The sequence below is a fragment of the Hylobates moloch genome, unplaced genomic scaffold (assembly GCF_009828535.3).
Source record: "Hylobates moloch isolate HMO894 unplaced genomic scaffold, HMol_V3 SCAFFOLD_18, whole genome shotgun sequence".
NCBI lineage: Eukaryota > Metazoa > Chordata > Mammalia > Primates > Hylobatidae > Hylobates > Hylobates moloch.
This window is the reverse complement of record NW_026652293.1, coordinates 48160166-48184744: the sequence shown is the minus strand read 5'-3', so window position 1 is coordinate 48184744 and position 24579 is coordinate 48160166. Positions and strand designations below refer to the sequence as shown.

Sequence of the window (24579 nt, the reverse complement as noted above, 5' to 3'; positions counted from 1 at the left end):
ATCATGGTGGAAGGTGAAGGAGGGGAGCAGGCGTCGCATATAGCAGGAGAGGAGGGGGCAAGAGAGCGAGCGGAGTCGGGCGAGGTGCCAGACTTTACAACAACTAGATCTCGGGAGAACTCAGTATCCTGAGGACAGCACCAAGCCAGAAGGGATCCACCCCTGTGACTTGAACACTTCTGACATCGGGGATTACAATTCAACATGTGATTTGGTGAGGACATATATTCAAACCGTATCAATGACAAACATTTATTTCACTTCCTGCCATGTATAAAGCTCCATGTTATGATTATAGAAGGTTACAAAGCTGATGCCCACACAGGTCTTTCCCTTCAGGACTCTGACTGCAGAGGTGAGACACACATGAGAGTGATTGTAGGCTGAGAGACTCTGTGATACACCAGGAGCTGTAGAGACACGGCGTCATGGATTTTATAAGACCAAGGGAATTTCATATCAATTTCCCCTGAGGAAAAAAAGAACAATGGGCAACACTGGATGATATACACATGCTGTTGGCTAGAATAAGAAATCTTCTTCCCACCCAGGGTGGGCTCTTCAGAGGACATTTTGTCTAAGATTCTCTCCTTTATGCTTCAGGTGTCTGAGTTTGTGGGATAACCAGGTAGCAGTGGTTGGACTAAGAGAATGCATGATTCAGCATTCTACTCGGTCAGTTTTTCCATGGGATTGTCATAGCTTCATGTTAAACTCTATGCTTTGCCGTCCCACCCCCCACCTTCATTTTTAACCTTTTAAAAGACTTTCTCTACAGTAGGTGGTCAAGTACTCAATTTCCTCTTTGCACAACTGCTTGGCCATGCTTCGAGCAAACCTAGCATACTCTGAAACTATGAGAAGAGTAGGAAGGGAACCTGTCCACACTTCCTGAGTGCTCACTAGAACTGTTTTCTCATTTACTTCTCACAAATAGGTAGGGTATGTATTAACTTCATAAGCGAATAGACTGAGGCTAAAAGAGGGTAAGTACTTTGCCATTCATTCTGCCCCTCTCTGGTTAAAGCCAGTACTTGCACGAAAGTTTGTGCGTGTTCCTCTCCTGAATAGTAAACCTTGGTTCTTAGAACCCCTCAGCTCAACTTCAGTCAAGTGAGGGTTTTTCCCTCTCTTTAGTCTTTAGCTTTCAGTTTCCCGTTGCTTTACTGAGACAAAGACCCTAGAAGCTCAAGAGTTCAGAGTTTACTGCACTTTCCCTGTCATTCCCCCTGTACTTTGTGTTCCAAATTGTTTTCATCACAGAAGGGTGAAAATCTAAGTCTTTAAAAAAAATAGATTTAGGGGGTTCAAGTGCAGTTTTTTTTTTTTTTTTGAGATGGAATTTTGCTCTTGCCACCCAGGCTGGAGTGCAGTGGCGTGATCTTGGTTCACTGAAACCTCCACCTCCCAGGTTCAAGTGATTCTCCTGCCTCAGCCTCCCGAGTAGCTGGGATTACAGGCACCTGCCACCATGCCCGGCTAATTTTTATATATATGTATTTTTTTAGTAGAGACGAGTTTCGCCATGTTGGCCTGGTTGGTCACTCAAGTGCAGTTTTTTTTTTTGAGATGGAGTTTCACTCTTGTTGCCCAGGCTGGAGTGTAGTGGCATGATCTTGGCTCACTGCAACCTCTGCTTCCTGGGTTCAAGTGACTCTCCTGCCTCAGCCTCCCGAGTAGCTGGGATTACGGGCATCTGCCACCACACCCGGCTAATTTTTTGTATTTTTAGTAGAGATGGGGTTTTACCATATTGGCCAGGCTGGTCGTGAACTCCTGATCTCAAGTGATTCACTCACCCCGGCCTCCAAAAGTGTTGGGATAACAGGCCTGAGTCACCGTGCCTGGCCAAGTGCGGTGTTTTTACATGGCTGTATTGCATAATGGTGAAGTCTGGGCTTTTAGTGTAACCATTACCCCAATAGTGTCCCAGGCTACTTTTCTTTATAAGATGCTCCTAGGAAAAAGAGGATTAGAAGATTGTTTTGAAATTAGAAAAAAATCACAGTATTGAAAAAAATCACAATATTGAAAAAAATTAGGAGTCAGCATTGTTAGCTTTATGATCTATATTTTACTTAGAAATAGAGTCTTGCTTTATTGCCCAGCTGGAGTGCAGTGGCATGATTATAGCTCACTGCAGCCTCAAATTCCTGGGCTCAAGTGATCCTCCTGCCTCAGCCTCCCGAGTAGCTGAGACTACAGGTGCACAAAACCATGTCCAGCTATTGTTTTTATTTTTATTTTTATTTTGTAGGGTCAAAGTCTTGCTATTTTGCCCAGGCTTTTCTTAAATTCCTGGATTCAGGTGACCCTCCCACTTTGGCCTCCCATATATGTATAGTTTCTATAATTTCTATAAATGGGTCTCAGCAAGAGTTGCAGCTTAATAGTATTTATTAGATATGTTCTTAGAGAATAGATCAATAAAACTATATATTAAGTGACTTATTTCTGTTTATTTTTAAAAATAGGCTCGATTTTTGGGAGCATTTTTAGGTTCACAGCAAAATTGAACGGAAGTCTTAAAGATTTCCCACATACCCCCGCATTTCCCCATGCTCCCCCATTATCACCATCCCCTACTAGAGTGGTTCCTTGGTTACAATTATTGAACCTAAGTTACACATCTCTAGCACCCAAAGTCCATAGTTTCCATTAGGGTTCACTCTGACTTTTTATTTTTAATGGACCTTTCTCTTAAAAAAAAAAAAAAAAAAAAAACTTACAGTAAATAGAATGAGGGCTCTATACTTTTATCTCTTGAAAAACAGTTTTTATTAGGAAAATCTAAAGTGTCTAAACCTGTGACCTTTCTATGAGCATGTGGCATTTAGTTCCAGGTTTTATAATGTATGTGTGATAAAATGAATGTGATGGGGCCCCAGAGAGCCACATGGGGAAAGTTGGAAAGGTTCCAGGAGCCAGACTATTTAACAGAAAGGAGATGCTTAGAGTGGATTTCACATCAAGTTCATTTTATAGTGGATATTTTACTCCCTGCTCTAATGACAAAGCAGAGGTATTCCTATTGGGCATAAAATATAGCAGGGAGCTGAGTTATATTTGAAGTGGAACTCCACGCCTGTGTGGATGGTTAAAAGATGGAATTTTAACATATGTGCAATGGCTTTTTTGAGAGCTTAAAAGTAGTGGATAAATTCATAGAGTATAAAAATGTTGGAATGAAAGGGACTAAGAGATCTCCTTCTCTAATCCTATTATTATAGATTAGTGTCAAGCAGATTGTTTACCTGGTATAATTTAGGTGTAGCCTTTCCTAAAGGTAAGAGATGTCTTAAATGAGTGCCTGAAAGTTCTTTCCAGAAGCGCAGCTCTGTGGCTATGCAAATTCTGGGTGAAAATGTCATGAGCTTTTAATGTAGGTAAATGATGTGTGTGTTAGAGGTGAAAAAAATGTGTTTCTATCTCTGAGGGAGTTTAGTGTCAAAGTGTGCTGATATTTTTAACATAAGCTAGATTAGTATATTAAAATAAGCATCAATGGCTATGGGAATTCAGACAGAAAAGATTACCTGTGATATTAAGGATCAGAGAAGTCCATAGAAAGAGGCAGCATCATTTAAATTCAGCAGTGACTAAGTATGAGCATGTTTACTACCTGCATTGAGGATTGCCTTCTTTTTAACTTTTGATTATGAAAACTTTTAGGTATATAGAAAACCTAAAAGAACAGTAGAGTATCTGTATACTCACAGATTCAACAACTGTTAACATTTTGTATATTTGTTTTAACTTTGAATTTATAGATGTGCTTATGTGTATATGGTGTATGTGTTGGTTTTTCTTTTCTTTTCTTTTCTTTTTTTTTTTTTTTTGAGAGTTTTTGCTCTGTTGCTCAGGCTGGAGTGCAATAGCGCCATCTCAGCCCACTGCAACCTCTGCCTCCTGGGTTCAAGCGATTCTCCTGCCTCAGCCTCCCGAGTAGCTGGGATTATAGGCACACACCACCATGCCTGGCTAATTTTTGTATTTTTGGTAGAGACGGGGTTTCACCATGTTGGCCAGGCTGGTCTCAAACTCTTGACCTCAGGTGATCCACCCGCCTTGGCCTCCCAAAGTGCTAGGATTACAGGCGTGAGCCACCGCACCCAGCCGTATGTGTTGGTTTTTCTTTCTTTTTTTTTTTTTTTTTTTGAGACAGAGTGTCACTCTGTCGCCCAGACTGGAGTGCAGTGGCGCAATCTCGGCTCACTGCAAGCTCCGCCTCCCGGGTTCACGCCATTCTCTTGCCTCAGACTCTCCGAGAAGCTGGGACTACAGGCGCCCGCCACCACGCCCGGCTAATTTTTTTGTATTTTTAGTAGAGACAGGGTTTCACCGTGGTCTCGATCTCCTGACCTCGTGATCCACCCGCCTCGGCCTCCCAAAGTGCTGGGATTACAAGCGTGAGCCACCGCACCCGGCCATGTGTTGGTTTTTCAAAAAACCATTGGTAAGTAAGTTACAGGCATCATGACTTTTTTACCCCTGATATATCCACTGGCATCTCTTAACACAATTCTATCTATTCTCCTACATAACCACAATTCTATCAAAATCTGAAGAAAATTAATAAAAACACATTAATATCATTTAATTTCTGTTTTCTATTTCAGACTTCCCTAATTATCTGTATCTTTTACAGCTATTTTTTTTCACACCTGGATTTAGTCAGGGTTCACACACTACATTTTGTTTTCATAATTCCTAAATCTCTTTTATTCTACAGCAGCTTGTACTGCCTCCCCCTCCCCATGCCCAATTTTTGTTTCATGACATTGACTTTTAAAAGGATCAGACCAGTTTTCTTACATGTTGTTGATACCGTATCTTGCAAGTATTTTTGTCAACGGGAGATTTTAAAAGTCTTTTAGAAATCAAAATATGTATTTTCTAAGAGATATATTACCAGATTATCTGCTAGCCATGAATATAAAGCCATTGCTCCTGATACACCATTTTCAGTAGATAATGTACTTTAAAATAATCTTTATTTACAAAAATAATATAAGGTAGCTGTAAGATGCTAGAACAATGTAGAAATATGTAAGATTAGAATTCTATTTAATTTCAAGTAGCTCTGAGATAATAATTTTGCCGAACTTACATTCTTTCCTGTTTGTGTGTTTTTGTTTATCATAAAAATTGCAATCATCTATACATGTTGTTTAAAGTTTGCTTTTTATTTCACTAGTTATGCATTGCAAATGATGTCCCATAGAATATGTAGTAGAGATTGTTTTTGCTGGGATAAATGTGTACCAAGCCAGCCACATTCTTTCCTAGGTGTTTACAGTGAGACACACCCAAATATAAAGTGCCTGGCTCAGAGTTAGAAATGTGGCTCATACCCACAGAGCAAATATTTTTCTCTGTTTGAGGCTCTCTGGTTAATGCAGGAATTGAATCTTGGCCTCTTGTGTTCTGTGCTTTAATAAGTTGAGGGGAATTCATGAGTAGTAAACACCTAAGGGCTGTCTATTTGCATTTTGGCTTCCCCCTGCTGTTTTTCTTGGGGTTGGGGGTGGGTGGGTCATTTCATATTCTTTTCTGTACCTATCAAGAAATCAGATTGGCTTACCTTAGAGGTAAACATGGTACTCTGCCAACATAAAGTGATTTAGAAATGTTAATATATTTTACCAAGCCAGAGTTTCTAGCATATGTATTTTAAGCCATCATAAAACATATACCTGTCATGTTAAGGAATGTGCCCACGGCAAGTATCAAAGACCTGCTGTGGGAGGCTGAGGAGTGTGTTTTGCTGTGTTGCAGGGTTATAACCTGACAACCTCCATGAGGCATGAGTACCGGCAGGGAGTGGTTTATAAATATTGAAGCCATTTTATTTATTACTTTAAGAATTCCTACAAGTAGTAGCTATTCCTATTTGTACATCCAAGTGTCTTGGGGCTCAGGGGGTAATCCTATGTCGGCAGATGGATGAAGAGTGTAAATCCTGAGTGGATCTGCCTGAGTTAGGGAATCAAGTTAACAAAACAATCAGATGAGCAAGAGATAGTCCGTTGGGCTTAATGGAGAACAGAACATTTGGACAGAAAAGCTTTCTGGACATTTCTGGCTTCTTTGAAAGACAAGTTTAATGAGCCTCCCAGCAAGATTGCTGGCTCAGGGTGGAGCAATAAGGCCACTTTTGTTGTTATTTTATTCTTGTGTTGTCCATGGCAATAATGTCATCATTTTCATTTGGTGGGACATCAGGGTGTCAGTCTTGTTACTATAATAGTAAATTAAATTATCTGTGATTTGGTTACAGGACTTTTGCATCAAGATTTTGTAAAGGAACAAGATGATGGTAGGGCGGTTCCACACATCTGTCTAAATATTTGTTAAAAAAAGGACAAAGAGTTGTGATTTTTAAGTGCTTTGAATAATTCATATCTTTCCATTAAAAAAAAAAAAAGGAAGTAGCTGGCCGGGTGCGTTGGCTCACGCTTGTAACCCCAGTACTTTGGGAGGCCAAGGCGGGTGGATCACATGAGTTCAGGAGTTCAAGACTAGCCTGGCCAATATGGTGAAACCCCGTCACTACTAGAAATAAAAATAAAAAAAAATAGCCAGGTGTGGTGGCAGGTGCCTGTAATCCCAGCTACTTGGGAAGCTGAGGCAGGAGAATCTCTTGAACCTGGGAGGTGGATGTTGCACTGAGTCAAGATTGCACCACTGCACTCTAGCCTGGGCAACAAGGTGAGACTCCGTCTTCACGAAAAAAAAAAAAAAGGAAGTAGCTGATTATATTAAATGCATATTCTAGCTGATTATATTAAATGCATATTCCCACCACTTTATCATTCATTCTAAGTAAATAATAAAACATAAGACATGAAAATAAAAGTAAATAATGTTGATAAATGTAAAGAGGCAGTGTTACAAAGAGTGAGGAGGAACAAGATCAAATTTTAAATTCAGTGAGGCACTTAAGTCATTAAACCTTACTTTTTTCATCTGTAAAATAGACACCATAGGGTTGTTCATGAAGTTGGAATGAGACAATATATTTAGAAATTTAAAAAACAAAACACCAGTGTTCAAGTTCCACTCCTAGTGGGCTTTTTAATTTATTTTTATTTTTTTATTTGAGACAGAATCTTACTCTGTTGCCCAAGCTGGAGTGCAGCCATGATCATGGGTCACTGCAGCCTTGACCTCCCAGGCTCAAGAGATCCTCCCATCTCAGCCTCTCAAGTAGCTGGGACTACAGGCACACGCCATCATGCCTGGCTAATTTTTATTTATTTATTTATTTTTTTGGTAGAGACAGGGTCTCATTGTGTTGTTCAGGCTGGTCTTGGACTCCTGGGCTTAAGTAACCCTTCCGCCTCAAGCTCCCAAAATGCTGGGATTATAGGCATGAGCCACCACGCCCAGCCTCCTAGCACTTTCTTGAGTGGACAGTATTGCATAGTGAAAAAAGCATGTGAACTGAAGTTACGGACATTGGTTTAAATTCTGGCTTTGCCATTTACACTGTGCACCTGTGAATGAATTCTTTAATCTCTTTGAACCTTCATTTCTTCAACTGTAAAGTAGCGTTTATTGTATCACCCTTATAAGATAAGGCATAGGGCATGGGCTCTGCCAAGACACTTAGGAGCTCCAGAACTTGCCGCTTATCAAACTTGAATGTTGATCTGTTGGCGGGAGGGGGCGCTGTGTGTGCTTCTGTGTGTGTGGAATATGGTACCATTGACAGGTCCCTTCTGGAGCATGACCATGGCGTTTCTTTTGCATTTACAGCTGTCTTCCAGAGGGCCACACTGGGCATGGACACCCTTTTCCCTGCCTGGAGGAGCACAGGTGATAGTGTAATTTTCCAGTCACGAAACTGCTAAGGCCATCTCAGGGGCGTGTGCGCCAGGATAGGAGGGCGGCGTCCGAGGACCACATAGCCATGCCTTTTGGTCTGAAGCTCCGCCGGACACGGCGCTACAACGTCCTGAGCAAGAACTGCTTTGTTACACGGATTCGCCTGCTGGACAGCAATGTTATCGAGTGCACACTGTCGGTGGAAAGCACAGGACAAGAATGCCTGGAGGCTGTGGCCCAGAGGCTGGAGCTGCGAGAGGTAAGAGGGGTGTGTCTGTGTGCGCATGTGCGCGTGCATGCGTGTTGGGTATGTGAAGGAGAACTCACCAAAGGGACCAGCCATCTGTTTCTTGGCATCTGTCATGTTTTTTGGCCTAAGCGACGATGTGTTTATAAGAATCCTGTTATTCTTAGCACGGCTGTGATCTTATCCATCATTGGATGGGGAGACTTGTGCTGATGTGAACACCGCCTAGAGCTGCGTGGCGTGGCAGGTTTCCTTTTATTTCAGCTGGGGAAGAGGTTTTGGGGGAGTTGAAAATGAGAGACTCCCCACCAAAGTCATTTTCTCTCTTTAAAACAATTGAGTGGGTAGCTGGTATTTTGGCATTCTGGCTGCACATTAAGGAGAAAAAACGCCCACATACGGATGCATGCAGCTGCCTTTTTTTTTTTTTTTGGTTGTTTCTATATTTTCCTCTAAAAAAAAACACAACCCACCAAATAAAGAGAAAAAGCATTTAGAGTGAGCATAACCAGTGAGGCTTTTTGTGGGAGCCTGTAAAACAGAGGTTTTGTTCCTTTTAAGATTCCTCACAGCCCTCGTTGCCTTCACGCTGTCTGTGAGATGGCTTTTAAGCAAAAGCAGGGCTGACCACTTAGAAAGTCATGCTATCACTCTTTAGAAGGGACTTTCAGAGCAGTATATTGTTTATGACAGCCAAGCCCTTCTTTTTTCAGTCATACAGACATTCAGGACAAGAGACTTTTGTGAGCAATCCACACTTCAGCATCTGTGTCTTGAGGGCTGTGTGACATATTGATCAGTGGGGAAGGTGGTATGGTTGAGTGGTTGCCAGTACTGAATGACTGCAAGCCCCTGAGGCTGAGACATTCCTGAGGGCAAGGAGAAGCTGTGTGTAATTGTCCTAGGTCCCTGGGCTCTTGGAGAGTCCAAGTGACAGCATTGCCCAGGACCTTGATGACAGAAGAGGGGTGGAAATCACTGTTGGAAGTGATTGCATGTGGCCTTTCTCCACCTGCTTGCAAAGGAATGGGGGCCCAGGAGGGTCTTCCTCTCCCCTTTCCTGCTCTGAAAGTCCCTTCTAAAGACGTCTTCCACAGGCTGGCTGTTTTTCTCGGGGAAACTGTTTCACCTGAAATGCATCTGTCTCCTGCTGTTCTTGGTGTTTATACTTCGGTTTCAGTGATCAGGTATTCCTTTTAGGTATATTTTTCTGTGCAGGAGACTGTCTTGGACAATGGATATACGTATTAGTAGCTTGGTAACTGCCACAGTAGAATAAATGTGTGAAGTGTTCTCATCTTGTTGATTGGTAGCTGGCTCTCTTTTTCTCGTTGGTAACACATTAGGATACACACATTTAAACACACATTTGCATATATGCATGGGCATAAAGGAAAAACAAATACTGGTTGGGGAAGAGACTTGTCTAAGTTCTTATAAAAACTAGTATTTTTACTTTTAAGTACTTCCAGTCACTCAAATTAGAGCAACTAATTATTCCTCATATACATCGGGGGACAGTGTAGCATGTGGTTACAAGTATAGGCATTGGAATCTTGGTCTTGGGTTCAGCTTACTCTTCTGTCATTTATTAGCTGGGTGACAATGGAAAAATTACTGAATCTTTCGAGGCGTAGGTTTCCTACCTATAAAATGGGAATAATAATGCTTACTTCACAGGGCTGTTGTAAATATTAAAAGAGTTCCTGTGTGGAAAATGTACAGTGTTGTGTTTAATAATTTATAATTGTTCAAATTTGAGAGTCTTAATAAACAACTAAAAAAACATTTTTTGTTAAAGAAAATATTGAACAACCATCTCGTCCAGGCACTTTTTTAGAACTTGGTGAAATGAAGATAAATCAGGTACAATTTTACCTTCAAGGCATGCACAGAACAATAGGGGAGTCCAGCCTTTAAATAAACAGTTAATATTGAATGTGGTCCGAGCTAAAATAGAATGCAGGGGTAGGCCCAAAAGGCGATGGCTGTCCTTAGTGTTGTGCAGTGTGCAATCTAGCCCACTGAATACTGCAGTCTTGCTGGTGAGAGTGAAAGAGTTGATGGAGATGAACAAAGCCTTCAGTCTGAACCAAAACTTGAAGGATATGTATGAGTCCAACAGGTAGAAAAGAAGGCCATGTCATCTTTAGTGTGGGGGACTGGATTATCAAAGATCCAAGGATGTGAAACAGCAGCCAACATTTTGGGGGCTGAGAAGGCATCCCTCTGAATCACCAGGTCAAGCTAGAGTTTATAACAAATGGTGAGGGGTGTGTGGAGATGTGTATGGTAATAATGGCTTTCAACAGACTATTGGTTTTCTCAGTGAGAAGGCAAAAGTCAACCCTGGATCATCCCACAACTACCTTATCACAAAGAATAAAGCAGTGCATTGCCAAGTGTGTGCCGTAGTGTGATTGACATTCCATTGCTGAGGTGGGTTTTGCGTTTAATACTGACTTTATTTTGACACGTCCTAATGGGTGCATCCTCATTCGACCAAATCACTTTCTTTTTGAATTTTATGCTTTCCTTCCATGACAGATAACATTGAAGTTGTGCCCTTTTGCGAATCAATCCTCTAGATACTCCTGAATTAAAGGATCAGATAGAGTAATCTGATACTTTGTTCTTCTTTTGCACAAACACACCTTAAAGAAGAATGCATCCTCCACCCAAAAGCAGAAGTAAGAGGAGGTGAACACAGGGTCTGGGCTCCTCGTACCTTGAATTTGTATTTGGGTCATTTTTCAAATAGAGCCGATGCTGCTTTAAAGGAGAAGGTGACAACCAATCTAAGATATAACAAAAAAGTTAGTCTTTTTTGGGAGGGGTGTTGGGGCCTAACTCTATTGCACAAGATGGAGGGCAGTGGCATGATCATGGCTCATTCAGCCTCCACCTCCTGGCTCAAGTGATCTTCCTGCCTTGGTCTCCCAAAGTGCTGGGATTATAGGTGTGAGCCACACACCCAGCCAAAATATATTTAATTTTTTTTTTTTTTTCCAGTTGAGACAGGATCTTGCTCTATTGCCCAGACTGGAGTGTAGTGGTACGATCATGACTCACTACAGCCTCAACCTCCTGGGCTCAAGTGATCCTCCCACCTCAGCCTCCCAAGTAGCTGAGACTACAGGCACATGCCACCATGCCCAGCAAATTTTTAAAGTTTTTGTACGGATGGGATCTCACTATATTGCCCAGGCTGGTCTCAAACTCCTGGGCTCAAGCGATCCTCCCACCTCAGCCTCCCAAAGTGCTGGGATTATAGATGTGAGACACTGTGCCCAGGGCAATATGTTTAGCCTTTATGAAGTCTTGGAAACTAGATTATGGTGGATATTTGGCTTTGCCATTAGAAGTAGTTTAGGTATATCATAAATTTTGTAATAGCTTTATATTAGGAAAGGATGTATGGTAGATTAAAATTTTTTAATTAAATTTTTTATTTACATTAATTGTTTTGCCACTAAATTTTATTAGATAATTTTTAATAGACTTTATTTTTATTTTTAAGACTTTGATTTCTTAGAGCAATTTTAGATTCACAGTAAAACTGAGAGGAAGGTACAGAGAATTTCCATACACTCCTGGCCCTGTGCATGTACGTCCTCCTCCACTGTCAACGTCACCCCCCGAGTGGTACATTTGTTATGATTATTGAACCTACATTGACACATCATTATCACCCAGAGTCCGAAGTTTACATTAGGGCTTACTTTTGGTGTTGTACATTCTATAGGTTTGGACAAGTATGATATGCTGCTATTTAACGTGGCATTCAGAAGGATCCAGGCCTGGTTCCTATTGTCAGCAGTCGTGCTCTGGGAAAGCTGAATGTGATAGGGTCCCTGCTCCCAGAAACCAGATAGGGCCTTTGCTCCTTGAGTTTAGAGAACAGGACAAACAAGAAACAAAGCAAAGGGAACGGCTTGTGCTGCGGTACAGAAACAGGAAAGAACATGGAATTTTCAGGGAAAGGCGGAATTCAGTTAGCACTGGTGTGTGTGTGTGTGTGTGTGTGTGTGTGTGTAAAGGCAGAGTTCAGTTTGCACTGATTGTGTGTGTGTGTGTGTGTGTTAGAATTTTCAGGGAAAGGCAGAGTTCACTTTGCACTGATCTGTATGTGTGGAGGGGAATTTTCAGGGAAAGGCAGAGTTCAGCTTGCACTGATCTGTGTGTGTGTGTGTGGAGGGGAATTTTCAGGGAAAGGCAGGTTCAGTTTGTTTGCACTGATGTGTGTGTGTGTGTTGTGTGTGTGTGTATGAAAGGGGTCATGGAAGGGAAGGAGGGTAGAGGAGGAAGGGGCAGGATGCAGTCTGCTTTTGAAGGGTTTTCTGTGTCTGCATAGGGAGTTTTAACTAGATCTGTAGGATAGTATTTCTAAAATAAGTCACAAAGGATAATTACCACCTTTTGATTGTATATACTCTGCTGAGCAGTTTCCATGTATCGGCTCATGTAGTTCTCATAACAAGTCTGTGATGCGTCCCTACTCTTGCTGTTGCTATCTTACACATGGGGAGGCTGCAGCATAGGGTGACCTGCCCGCAGTCACTGGGCTGGCAGGTTGTGAGGCCGGTTCAAACCCTGGCAGCTGACGCCACTGTTCCAGTTCCCAGAGACGTGTAGTGGGGGAACAGGGAGTATGGTAAAATGCTTTGGGAAACACTGTCTCCTCACTTCTATAGTAAAAGAAAGAAAACGGTGTTCCAGTAAGTGTTTCACAGTTATCTTAGCCTTCCAGAAAATACTCCTTTGAGCTATGTGGGGAATAAAACATTGCTGTAAAGTTTAAGGTCATCAGGGGACTCCAAGGAGGAGCATGACATGGTTACCTTGCATGTTAGGTAAAGAACTCAGTAGTAGAAAAGAGTGGGGATCGGCCAGGCATGGTGGCTCACGCCTGTAATCCCAGCACTTTGGGAGGCTAAGGCAGGCGTATCACGAGGTCAGGAGATCGAGTCCATCCTGGCCAACATGGTGAAACCCCATCCCTACTAAAATACAAAAATTAGCTGGGTGTGGTGGCACATGCCTGTAATCCCAGCTATTCGGGAGGCTGAGGCAGGAGAATCGCTTGAACCGGGGAGTTGGAGGTTGTAGTGAACCAAGATTGCGCCACTGCACTCCAGCTTGGTGACAGAGTGAGATACCGTCTCAAAAAAAAAAAAAAAGAAAAGAGTGGGGATCAGCTGGGCACAGTGGCTCAAGCCTGTAATCCCAGCACTTTGGGAGGCTGAAGTGGGCGTATCGCCTGAAGTCAGGAGTTCGAGACCAGCCTGGCCAACATAGTGAAACCCCATCTCTACTAAAAATACAGAAATTACCCGGGTGTGGTGGTGCATGCCTGTAATCCCAGCCACTCAGGAGGCTGAAGCAGGAGAATTGCTTGAATCTGGGAGGTGGAGGTTGCAGTGAGGTGAGATTGAGATCGTGCCACTGCATTGCAGCCTGGGTGACAGAGCGAGACTCTGTTTCAAAAAAACAAAAAAGAAAAGCGTGGGGATCAGAGGGGAGGAACAGAGATGCCAGTGGCACAACTGTAAACCTGGCAAGAGGTCATGAGATGAACTGCTTAGGAAAAGTGTGTTTTCGTTGTTTTAAAGATGAAAAAATCAGGGATAAGTTGCTGCTTGGGTGCTCTATTAACAAAGACATTCCAGAGATATAGGAAGCTCAGAAAATCAGAATTCTGATAATGTCATTATAATATGTCTGGATCAGTGGGTTTAACCCTTTTCTCCAAATCTCTGGTGGAACATGGATGTGTAAATGGAGCTGGGCCTTTTATAGAGGAGATAGGATATCTGGAGCCCTATCTCAGTTTGAAAATAGCTAGCCTAGGTTAAGGGAAAAAGGAAAAAGAGCTAAAACAATGGTGCCTTATGACTAATTCTCATGGTTTAAAAAGGAAGTACATGGAAACACAGCAGAGTTTAGTGGCTAGGAATGTCAGCTTGGACCAAACTGCCTGAGTTTGAATCCTGGTTCTGCCATTTACTAGCTATGTAACCTTAAATAGCTACTGAAGTACCCAGTGCCTCAGTTTTCTCATCTGTAAAATGGAGATGGTAATAGTAGCCACCTCTACACATTGTTGGGAGGATTCAAATAGTTTTTCATAGTTGCCACAGTATCACACTGCCTGGCATAGGAAGCACTCAATATGGCTGCCTTGTTTGCAAGACACCACACAAGCCATCCGGCCTCTGCCATGACACTTCCAGAGACTGGGCTGTCACCCTCTTGTAAGTCTGCTTGTTCCATTCGTAGATGACTTTAATTATTAGAAACTGGGGCCAGGCGTGGTAGCTCACAACTATAGTCCTAACACTGGGAGGCCAAGATGGAGGGTCACATGAGCTCAGGGGTTCAAGACCAGCCTGAGCAACATAGTGAGATCCATCTCTACAAAAAAATAAAAAATTAGCCAGGCATGGTGATGCATGCCCTGTAGTCCCAGCTACTTGGGAGTCTGAGGCAGGAGGATCCTTTGAGCTCGGGAGAACAAGGCTGCAGTGAGCTATTAACATACCACTGCACTCCAGCCTGGGTGACAGAGCGAATCTCTCTCTCTCTCTCTCTCTCTCTCTCTAGATATAGATATAGATATAGATGAAACTGTGATCTTATATTGGGTTAAAATGGCAAAGTCTTTCAGTTCCTTGAACAGTATTAGCTTAATATCAGTCCTAGAATGTAATGGCACCGGCATCTCCATTTTCTAGGTATAGAGATTGTAGGTGAACTATTCGCCAGTCTTAACTTGTACCTCTTCATCTTTCTGTGTATTCTAGGTGAGTTGGACAGTCTCAGAAGAGTGGTTTTTCTTGGCTGTGGGACTTGCTTCTTGGGTCTGTGTTACTCTGCAGTTTCCTTTCCTGTACTTTTATAAAGAGATTGGCTAGGAAAATGAAGAGGGTGCAGTTGTTAATTATAGATGTGTCAGTTATAGAAATCTCAGACCTACCCAGAGTAGAGGTTGATTACACACAAGTTCTTTTCTACCGTTATCCAACTGATGTACAGTGGCTTATTTTCCAAAGCCGTTGGAATGTAATTGCATGAAGTGCTATTTCAGAGTCTGCTTATGGTCATCTTTTGAAGTATTTTCCATGCCTCAGTGAAACTGTTCGTGCTTGTATAATGTGTAATTTATATGTTTTACGTGGAAGCACACCACTGTTTCTTAATTTACAGCTGAAATACTGGGTAAGATAGGCAACCTATTACAACTTAATGCAAGGTATTTTAAACTTTTGCTTCTGGATGAGTAACTCTTCAAAATGCTTGAGATAAGATTATGGCTTTAATCCTTGGTAATTGCCAAGACTGCATCTAAACCTCTTACAAATAGCATTAAAGTCTGTGCCATTGTCACAAAACTGGAAAAACAAAACCTTCAAAAAACATTTCCCTTTTAATAGCTAATGTAGGGGATTGTACCATCTCTTTACAAATAAATGAACAAACAAATCAAAACCATACCAAACTATTTTTTAATAGATTTTCTTTCTTTAGAGCACAGCAAGATTGAGCAGGAGGTACAGAGAGTTCCCATATGCCCCCTGCCCCCAAAACTACGTTTAAGGGCCCTTATTCCCTAGACTCTTTCCATAATACCAAAAGATGGACATTTTGACACGGTAGTATCCACACACCAATCTGCCACTGAAGAAACTAGCCGATTTTTTAGTATATGCTTAAATGTATGTTTCCTGTGTTAAAATGCAATACCCCAAACCAAATAAATGAGGAAGCTGCTCAGATAAAAATGACATTTTAGTGTGGCTTTCCCCACTTGGTTTCATTGTAGTGCATTTTTTCTAAGTGGTTCGGAGATGTGGTTCCTGTTTCTGAGGACTGGCTCTTCTGTCTTCTTTTCTCATCATTGCAGTAAACTTATTGCAGAACTCATGGCACCAGAGCTGTGTGTTCTAGTTTTCTTAAGTAAACTAGAGCAATAAAATGGGATTCATACCTCACCCAGAGGAGGTATCATGAGGATTAAATGAGTCCGGCTTGCTTTTGGTGCCTGAGATATAAACAGAACAAATATTTCAGGCATTTACTCAAGTAATATGATGGGATCCTCTTGGTGTCATGGAGAAGGTGGTTTCTATTTGCAGTCATCCACCATGCTTTCTTCAACCATGTGGCAATGTTTAGCAGCTAAGCTCAGCTTTCAAAATTGAGCTAGAGTTTAAATTGGCAAGTCAACCACAAACCATCCTGGTGGGGTCTCAGCTGGGCTTGACAGGATTAGTAATTCCTTGGATAATACACAGAAAGTTGATTGGTGCACATGCTAGTTGAAATGAGAGCCTAGGCTCTGATTCCATTTCCTGTGAGGCACTGTGTAGACGTGGAAGAATAAACGTGTGCTGTATTGTACTTTCAAGGCGGGGTCTTTCTACTCCAGAGCAGGAAAATAGCTAGAGGAAGAACGGGAGGAGTAGGGTGGGAATGGAAAAGGTTACTTTGGGAATAGCTTCAAAAATCAGGGTGGGGATGGGGATCTCATAAATGGACTTTTCTTCCTGCTAGAGAACTGAATTTGACAGTTCTAAAGTGAGGACATTCTGGCTGTGAGTAGGTACAAACTCTGTCCTCCAGATTACCTGCCTCCCCCAATTCTGCCCCGCACTGGACACCCCATTTCTTCAGTAGTTATGTAATTATTTCACTGGATAATTACTTGGTGAGTCACCCTGAAATATTGTGTTCTCTGGAAGGTGCTGTACAACAGCAGTGATAAATTTATGCCATGAATTAGGTTTTTCTATTAGAAGTGGTTTACTTTATTATTTAGAGCTCTGGCTCAAGATTATTGCCTTACTATCATTTCTCTTGTACCTCATCATCCTCCTCAACATATCCATATTTGTGTATGCACATGAGTGTGTGTGTGTGCAGCTGTAGTGTGCATTTTGTGTGTGTCGTATGTGTGCACATACATGTTCGTGTGTGTATACTCCATGGAATATTCTTTCTCTGAGGGTTTTCTGGGGTGGAGGTCAGGTCTGGTTTAATGATCTGGATGGATGAGAATGAGAAAAGGAAATTTAAAATAGCTTTCAAGGCATATAAGCAATAAAAATTTTAACCGTTTTTTAAAATCGATTGTAGAACATTTATGCAGTTACTGTGGCCCTCTATAATTTGAATATTACTAATTTGAATAAAGTGTGGACCATAAAAATATCTCCCAAATGTCAAAACTACTTTTAGTGAAAGATGATAAATCATGCTTAGCCTGTTAAGCAATTGTGAAGCTTGCCCTCTGTTTCTCCACTCATGCTTATAAAAGGGCTCTTTTCCAACTTTAATAATTGCTGCATAGCACGTTAATTACGTACATTACATTATTTATTATATGGAGACTCCTCACTCCTAGGCATCCAAAATACCGTGGAATACCCTCATGCAGCCCTGTGTTCCATACAGGAATTCAGTATAATGCAGAACTACTTTGAACCCTTTTCAGATAAATTTCTTAAATTGAATACCCAAATGACTTCATGTTAAGGTTAGCTTAAGCCTACATCATAGATCTCAGAGGACAGCATCAGAGTGATGCTCCAGTGTCCCATTATCATCTATCATGAGATCCTCAAACTCTTAGTGGAGGTATAGCTTTGTGATTTTTTTCCTTACATCTTTTAAATATTTATGTTATTTGTAGATGTTCCAGCTTCTATCTTTGCCTGCTTTTTCTCATTGACTCCTAGATAACCTCTGTTTCCTAATTCTCTGGTTCACAGAGATGTCAGTAGTGCTGATGAAAAACATTCATGAGGTTTACCTGCTTTCATTTACTGATGATGATGGTGATGGTGGTGGTGGTGGTAACGTGGTAACAGGAGTAGTAGTTGTGCAGCCGCAGCAGCAATAGAAGGTACCACTTATGAACTAGTTACTTACCATGTGCCATGCAGGTGATCGACAGGCATTATCTCATTTACACCTCTCAGAGCCTGTGGGCAAAAGTTGTAACCATCATCCCCATCTTATAGAGGAGAAAACTCTGAGCGTCTAGAAGGCTCAATGACTTATGTAAAGTTACTGAGACAGTGAGTGCAAAAGATGGGAGATGGACTGACTTCAAAGTCTGTTTTCTTTCTATTCAGCCACATTTCATTTCCTCTATGTCATCACTCAGGTTGAAACAACTAATGGACTTATTGGAGATAGGAAATGAATAATAGGGTCAGAATTCATCCAAGTAAGTTTGTCTAAGTTGATAGGAATATAACCTTGGCTCTGGTTGGCATTTTGTTGCTCAAGAAATGCATAGATTTCTGATGTGAACTTGTCCTTTGGAACATCATGGGGGAAAGCTGATCAAATCATTACCCCCATCTCAAAGTAAATCCATGTAAAATATATTTAAAGCATCTGGGTCTGCAGCTTTATGTCGGCAAGGGCACGTCTGCTTTTCTAGTAAAGTCAGAGTCAAAGTCTCATGAGAGATTTGGTGGGGTCGTGGCAGGGATTGATATGTGGTAATGTTGGGGGGGCAGCCAGCTGGAGTGGGAACATCGGCATAAGAATGCCTTTGGAAATTAAACATTGTAATGAAAACATTCTTTTGAAGGCAGATTTCCAGGTGTGCTGTAAACCATTCTAGGCTATAATTGAAATGTAAAAGAATCTTCAAAAGCAATGATCTATTTTTTGGTGATTGTTGTGCTAATCCTGAAATCCTAGCATGAATTAATATAAAAGATGGGATTGGGTGCATAAAAGTACCTGTTTTAATCATTTAGCATGTTGTTCAAAACTAAACTGGTTTAGGCTTCGAGTCTAAGGGCGAAAATCTCACTTTCATCTAACAAATCCCACCATAATCTGCCAAGAACAGCCACCAGGGGCTCCTGCAGCAGCTGTGAAGAGGCGATCCTTCCTCTCTCAAAGCTTGATGTGGGGAGAGATTTGCTGCAGTTCGTGTATAATAAAGTGGAAGAGGATGATACTTTTTAAAGCACACGAAAAGAGTGAATAAATTCTCCGTTATAATCTGGTACTGTATGAAAATATTCTACAGTGCAGAAGCTTTCAGTTGGCAGGCAGTTTTGTCTTAGGAATTGAGTAATAAGTTACGTTGCAGCAGGTGCAAGAGTGGTGTTGGTCTTTGCCAGCGTGCTCCATGTGAGATCATGAAGCATGCAGAAGGCACACAGAAAAGGCAGTCTTCAGATATCAGGGGAAAAGTCAGCACTGTCCCTTCCCTGCGCGACTCCACTTACCTCACATGGGCGCATTGGTATCTACAAGCACAAACAGTAGTAATGAGTAGGGATACTGCATCTGGATACTCTATGTACATTACAGTACTGTGTGGTTGTGGTTTCTTTTAATTAGTCCCAAAGTTAGATGTCAAAGCTGGATCTTGTATATGGGCTGGGGAACCCAGGGTGGGATGCAGCATGCTGGAGTCTCGTTTCTTGTGTGGCCTTGGGATGCTTGTGGTGAGCACGAACTGATCCTATTTTACCCTTTTATCTAGACGCACTACTTTGGCCTTTGGTTTCTCAGCAAGAGCCAGCAAGCACGATGGGTGGAGCTGGAGAAACCTCTGAAGAAACATCTGGACAAATTCGCTAATGAGCCTCTGCTTTTCTTTGGAGTCATGTTCTATGTGCCAAATGTGTCATGGCTTCAGCAAGAGGCCACAAGGTAGGTGCATTTTCCCCCTGTGTGCCATATAAGGGTGTTGACTAACTGTGAAGCTTCCAATGAAGTAGATGAGCTGGTTGATTTAGGGGTGTGTGGGTGTGTGGGTGTGGGTGCGGGTGTGTGGCGGGGGAGAGGGTAAAATAGTTGGGGGTTGTTTACTCATTGCTTTGCAGCTGTAGAGTTTTGGTTGAATCCATGTAGCTAACCCCAGCAGTTTTCTGTAATGCCGGTAAGGCAGTAGGGATCCTGAGCCAGGCAGAATTTCGTCTCTAGCAGCATGGAAATATTCATCGGAGACTGTAAGTAAAATAGGCATGCAAGAATTTAATAAAAAATTAATGACCTCGCCAGGCGTGGTGGCTCATACCTGTAATATCAACACTTTGGGAAGCTGAGGTGGGAGGAGAGCTTGAGGCCAAGAGTTCGAGACAAGCCTGGGCAGCATAGCAAGACCCTGTCTCTACAAAAAGAAAAAAATATAAAAACGAGCTAGGCATGGTGTCTTGTGCTTTTAGTTCCAGCTCCTCGGGACACTGAGGTTGGAAGATCACTTGAGCCCAGAAGTTCAAGACTGCAGTGAGCCGTGATCATGCCACTGTACTCCAGCCTGGGCAACAGACTGAGACCCTGTCTCAAAAACAAAAACCTAATTCTGTTTTGTCCACCCTTTTCCTAAAAATATCCCCAAACAAAATGTAGTATCAGACTTCGAATTTGAAGATTGGAAAGGTAACTAAAAGTGGGAGTAAAGTTAAGGAGGAAAATGTTGCGAGTTTTGATGATTGTCCCTACTAAATAAGAGGAGACAAGAAGCCAGCAGTAGAAGAGGAGAAACAGGTATTGGTCCCACCCAGCTACTCAGTGTCTGCTTCAGCTCGGAGAAACCGTGTGCTGTCTTTGAAACGATGTTTTCCCCTCTCATCTGTAAAGTGAGGGATTTGCGTAAGTTCATAAAGCACGTTCAGTGAATGGAATAAGTGCATTTTTTTGGTGTTGGTATAGTTCATTTATTGGTAAGAGTTTTCCATTAAAATACCTAGGAAGTCTCCTCATCAAATGGATATTTCTGGTAGGAAAAGGAATCACATAAACCCTTTACTTTTTGCCTTTTACCCAGACCTTGTCATTCTGAATGCTTGGGAAGCAATGCGGGGACGTGCTTTGAAGAAGGAAGAGTATTCTACCTGACTTTTGTGTAGTTTTTAGATTTTAAATTTCTAATATAAGGATGCTCTTGAAATTTTTAAGTATATTTTAAGGCAATAATCTGCTTGCTTGCTTTTTTTTTTTTTTTTTTTTTTAATTTGAAACGGAGTCTTGCTCTGTCACCCAGGCTGGAGTGCAGTGGCATGATCTTGGCTTACCGTAGCTTCCACCTCCCAGGTTCAAGCGATTCTTGTGCATCAGCCTCCCAAGTGGCTGGGATTATAGGCACCTGCCACCACGGCTGGCTAATTTTTGTATTTATAGTAGAGACGGGGTATCACCATGTTGGCCAGGCTGGTCTCGAACTCCTGACCTCAAATGATCTGTCCGCCTTGGCCTTCCAAAGTGCTAGGATGACAGGCGTGAGCCACTGTGCCTGGCCTCTGCTTGCTTTCTTTAATTTGGCTTGCATTTATTTATTTATTTATTTATTTATTTATTTATTTATTTATTTATTATTTATTTATTTATTTATTTATTTATTTATTTATTTATTTATTTATTTTGAGACAGAGTCTTGCTCTGTCGCTTACACTGGAGTGCAGTGGCACAATCATAGTTCACTGCAGCCACAAACTCCTGGGCTTCCGCAATCCTCCTGCGTCAGCCTCCTGAGTAGCTGGGACTACAGGCATGTGCCACCAAACCTGGCTAAATTTTCTTCTAATTTTGTAGAGATGAAGTCTTGTTGTATTTCCCAGGCTGATCTTGAACTCCTGACCTCAGGTGATCCTTCTACCTTGGCCTCCCAAAGTGCTTATTTTTTTCACTTTCGTTCTTTCCTTTTTTTTAAATATTTTTATTTTTAAATCAAAAGCTATTGTAAATAGATGGCATAATTGCAAACAGAGGCCATGAGTTAGCTTACAGCCTGATCCAAAAAACCTAGTGTTCAGTCTTTCATGTGATAGACATTTAAAGCACTCTGTTGCATACCATTGTTCCCTGTTTTCAAGTTGATTCACATATCCAGGTTCTTCCTGTACAAGAAATTATTAACTCCTCAAAATGTGATGATTTCCGTTGGGTTTTGAATCCTCCTTGAGTACTTTACACGGTGCTAGGAACACAGCATTAAGTTAATAAATACTTGCTGATTCTTGGCTCTCAGCCATTAAGTGCAAGATAATGAGTGATGAGGGTGAAACATGGGCTAGAAATTAGTGCATGTCGAAAAAAGTTCTGTCTGTAAGAAAAATGAAGTATTGTTACTCTAGACAGACCTATCCTGTAAGGCCTATTGGTGAGAAAGAGCAGTTGAAATAAAGAGGGACTCAGAAGTTATGCTTTATGAAGTTAAAAGAAAAAGGTTGTTTAAGCTTAGAAAAATTAAGTCTTACAAGGGCACAGTAGTAGCTGCCTTTAGATATTTACAGACTCTTGTAGGAGGAGGAATTCTTTGTCAGCTCTGGAGCACAAAATTAGGGTCTAAGTAAGTGAAGTCCAAGGAGCCAAAGAACTTTGACTATTTGGCTCAATGTAGGAATACAGTTTCTAATAACTAAGCCATCTAAAAATGGAACAAGACTTACAAAAGGGTGAGAGCACTGGTCTCTGTGAATGTTGTCACATGGACCAGGTAGCCCATGTGGTATCCTGTAGAGGGAGCCACCATATTGGGTAGGATGTTGGAATAGATCAGTGATTCTCAAAAGACCAGGGTCTGCTATATCATAGTTACTTGGAGCACTTATTATAAATATGATTCTAGAGCTGTACCAGAAGTCTGGTTGTAATGTCTAGAGCTGAGAATCCAGAGGATGTCATTGTTTAAAATGAACAGGCTGGGCAGTGTCTGACACACGGTGGCTCATGCCTGTAATCTCAGCACTTTGGGAGACCGAGGCGGGTGGATCACGAGGTCAGAAGATCGAGACCATCCTGGCTAACACGGTGAAACCCTGTCTCTACTAAAAATACAAAAAATTAGCCGGGCGTGGTGGCGGGTGCCTGTGGTCCCAGATACTCGGGAGGCTGAGGCAGGAGAATGGCGTGAACCCGGGAGGTGGAGCTTGCAGTGAGCCGAGATAGAGCCACTGCACTCCAGCCTGGGCGACAGAGCGAGATTCCATCTCAAAAAAAAAAAAAAAAAAAAAAAAAAAGAATAGTACTCCTCTGGTGTTTCTGACGCTCACCCAGCCTCAGGAATCAATGAATCAGTTAACCTCTAAAACTCTTTACAGTTTTAGATTTTCCAAGGAAGTAAACTTAATGCTGCATTGTTTGACTGTCAATATTTGCATTCATAGACTAAAACAAAAGGTATTTAAATTTCAAAGAGGGAGGTATAGAGTAAAAAGTTTTGGTTGTGGTGGTTATTAACTGTGGGATTTAGGAAGGACTTTTCTTTTTTCTTTAGAATTTCTTTTTGCTTAGTTAGCCTGGTTTATTTCAGATGAAGGTTAATAAGGAGGGAAAGAAGTGTTTTCCAACACAGGATTTTGAAGCAAACTGTGTTGCTGACATTTGATCAGAAAAACTAAACAAAAAATTTTAAACTTTGAAAGATATTTTTAGATTTAAGCACTGGAACTAAATTATGTAGATTTCAGGTCTAACCAACTCTTTATGGCAAAGAATGTTGAAAGTTAGGAGTTGGATTAGCGTGCAACATTTTGTCTGTGCGTGAGTATGTGTGTATGTTTGCAGCATTGCAGAAATTTTTATTGCCTCCAAGGGGCCCTAAAACTGGAATGTGCCAAGGGGTGTCAGAGTGAGTAAAAGATTTAAGCTGAGAATATGGAGGAACATGAGAAAAAAAAATGTAAGAAATAAAAGAAAAGTTGTTAGGAAGAAAAGAAAAAAGGAATTACATATATTTGGGAAGGTTGAGGGCCACCAACAACAATCAGGTGTGATTCAGCAAGACATGCCATGGGTTGTAGGCTTATGATAAAGGAGATCTGGTTTGGACAGAATAACATTTTTAAATGCTTGAGTTTTCTCAGTGCGGTGTTGGAGATGGACAGATGTGCTGAACACAAGGTGAAAAATGCTACAGTCCTTAAGAGCCTTTGGGAATCTCAGCCTTCTTGGGAGGTTTTAGCAGCATCTGAGGTCCGAACTGAATATTGAAACTGCCTTCCAGGCAGCTCAGCCAAGGGGAAGCAGTGGTGGTGGGGCAGGATTCCAGAGGAATGTTTCACAGAAGGCCCCAACAACATTCATTAGGAGCGGGTTAATGACTAACTCTCCAGTCATCCGCTGTTATCCCAGTTACCAGGCATCTCAGGTGGAGATGGGCTTTGGCATCTCTGAGAGCACCTGGGATCTGCAGTGTCTGACACAAAACAGTTAGTCTTTGTGATGCCCTGCAGAGTAAGATATTTGCATAGATTAGAAATAGAAATCTGTCTTTCATTTGCGGGCAACCCGTTGGAGGAGGCAACCATTCAACCATCTGTGCTGAAAAAATAAGCCTTTGTCTGGAGCCAACCAAACTTGTTTTCACCCAACACATGTTTGCAATGGTTTGGCTACTTCTGTCTGAGAACAGATTCTATAGCATTAGTCATTACCAGGCATCTCTTCTCTCTGAACAAGGACAAAGAGTCTAGATTAATACTCTGGTTGGTTTTTCCATTTTTTTTTTTCTGTGTGTATGAACCCAT

The 24579-nt window shown here is 41.7% G+C and overlaps 1 protein-coding gene across 1 annotated transcript in view; it reads left to right on the top strand.

The window, feature by feature from the left end:
* Window positions 1-24579, top strand: part of PTPN14 (protein tyrosine phosphatase non-receptor type 14) — a 203850-nt gene that overhangs the window by 79426 nt on the left and 99845 nt on the right. Inside the window, exons 2-3 of the mRNA XM_032136421.2 lie at window positions 7762-8089; window positions 19593-19762. Of these exons, the coding sequence (XP_031992312.1) occupies window positions 7916-8089; window positions 19593-19762 (344 nt within the window). The 5' untranslated portion in view covers window positions 7762-7915. The remainder of the gene's footprint in view (window positions 1-7761; window positions 8090-19592; window positions 19763-24579) is intronic.